The sequence below is a fragment of the Calidris pugnax genome, unplaced genomic scaffold (genome assembly GCF_001431845.1).
Source record: "Calidris pugnax isolate Ruff unplaced genomic scaffold, ASM143184v1 scaffold170, whole genome shotgun sequence".
NCBI lineage: Eukaryota > Metazoa > Chordata > Aves > Charadriiformes > Scolopacidae > Calidris > Calidris pugnax.
Window position 1 is genome coordinate 31,339 of NW_015090905.1, and position 1,257 is coordinate 32,595.

Here is a 1,257-nt window from a genome sequence, read left to right on the forward strand (position 1 = left end):
TTTTATCTCACCCCAGGCCTCTCTCTCTCTTCATCACTCACAAAGAAATATTTTTCTATCGTAGTGAGCTGGCCAAAAAGATCAATCTCCCTTTAAAAAAAAAAAAAAAAATCTGTAAAATTAGGAAGAATAATATTTACCTATCCCACAAGATTGCCTGGAGGGCTTTATTTTTGCAAAACCCTCTGAAAACAAGGATTTTTAACAAATTTTTTTATTTTTTTATTTTTTTTTCCCCAGTCCCTTTTGGGGAGGGGAGAGGTTCGGTTCCCACCGGCCTGGCTGGGCATCCCCAACCCCTTGATTAAAAGAAAAAAAAAATAAAAAAAAAAATAAAAGCAGCTGCAGGTGCTCGGCAACCCGAAGGAAAGAGGGAGGCGGATGATCAGACCTTCTTTTTTTTTTTAATTTTTTTTTTTTTTAAACAAAACTAGGCAAGGACAAGAGAGCCTCCTGCGGGGAGCGAGCGTGGGGGACGGCGAGGGGGCGAGCGGAGCCAGACAAGCGCCTGAGTGATAACTTGCCTGAACCCTTTGATAAATGAGTTGACTTTTTTTTTTTTTCCCTCCCCTGCTTCATTCGCCACACGCCAGGAACAGAATTGGCCCTGAACTAGTGGAATTGGCAGCAAAAAAACTAACATACAAGTGTGTCTGGTCAATAGAGCGCTTGTTCCTGCCTCGGGGGTGCGATGTGAGGACTCCGACTGTGCTCCCGGCCGCGGAGTTGGATGCTGGAGACGCCGCAAAGGGGTTTTTCTTTTTCTCTCCCCTTTCTCTCTTTTTAAAATATTCATCAATGGGGTGGGTAGTTTGCTCTAGTCATTAAAATATCTCTTTTTTTTTTTTTCTTCCCTTTTCTCTTTCTCCAACTACTATACCTGAAAACAATAGATTATGGCATTTATTATTATATCAACTATATATTCATTGCTTAATAACTAGATATACAAACTTAGCTGTCATAGCTCATGTACTGAGTATCAGCCAGAATTAACATATTCCTAATTTGACTGTGAATCTACTATTTTTGATCTAGTTATAAAGTACTTAGAAATTCATACTGTGCCTGTGAAATAGCTTCTGCTTTTTTTTTTTTTTTTTTTCCTCCCCTCCCCCTGGCTCTCTCCAGGACTGCCCAGGCTGGGGGAGTATGAATCAGCAGCAGCAGAGAATGGCTGCAGTTGGGACAGACAAAGAGCTCAGTGACCTGCTGGACTTCAGCATGGTAAGGCAGCGCCGCCGGGGAGGAGGGGGG

The 1,257-nt window shown here is 42.3% G+C and overlaps 1 protein-coding gene across 20 annotated transcripts in view; it reads left to right on the forward strand.

Annotated features, from left to right (window-relative positions):
* Positions 1-1,130: 1,130 nt before the first annotated feature.
* TCF3 (transcription factor 3) overlaps positions 1,131-1,257 on the forward strand; it is a 124,834-nt gene continuing 124,707 nt past the window's right edge. For 10 of the 20 annotated variants that reach the window (XR_001412819.1, XM_014949024.1, XM_014949027.1 and 7 more), the window contains exon 1: positions 1,221-1,227. Coding sequence is in view for 19 of the 20 variants with exons in the window: in XM_014949024.1 (XP_014804510.1) it covers positions 1,225-1,227 (3 nt within the window). In the remaining variant the exon portion in view is untranslated. Of the gene's footprint in view, positions 1,228-1,257 lie in introns of all 20 variants that reach the window. The other 10 variants (XM_014949034.1, XM_014949043.1, XM_014949032.1 and 7 more) reach the window with 2 other exon arrangements.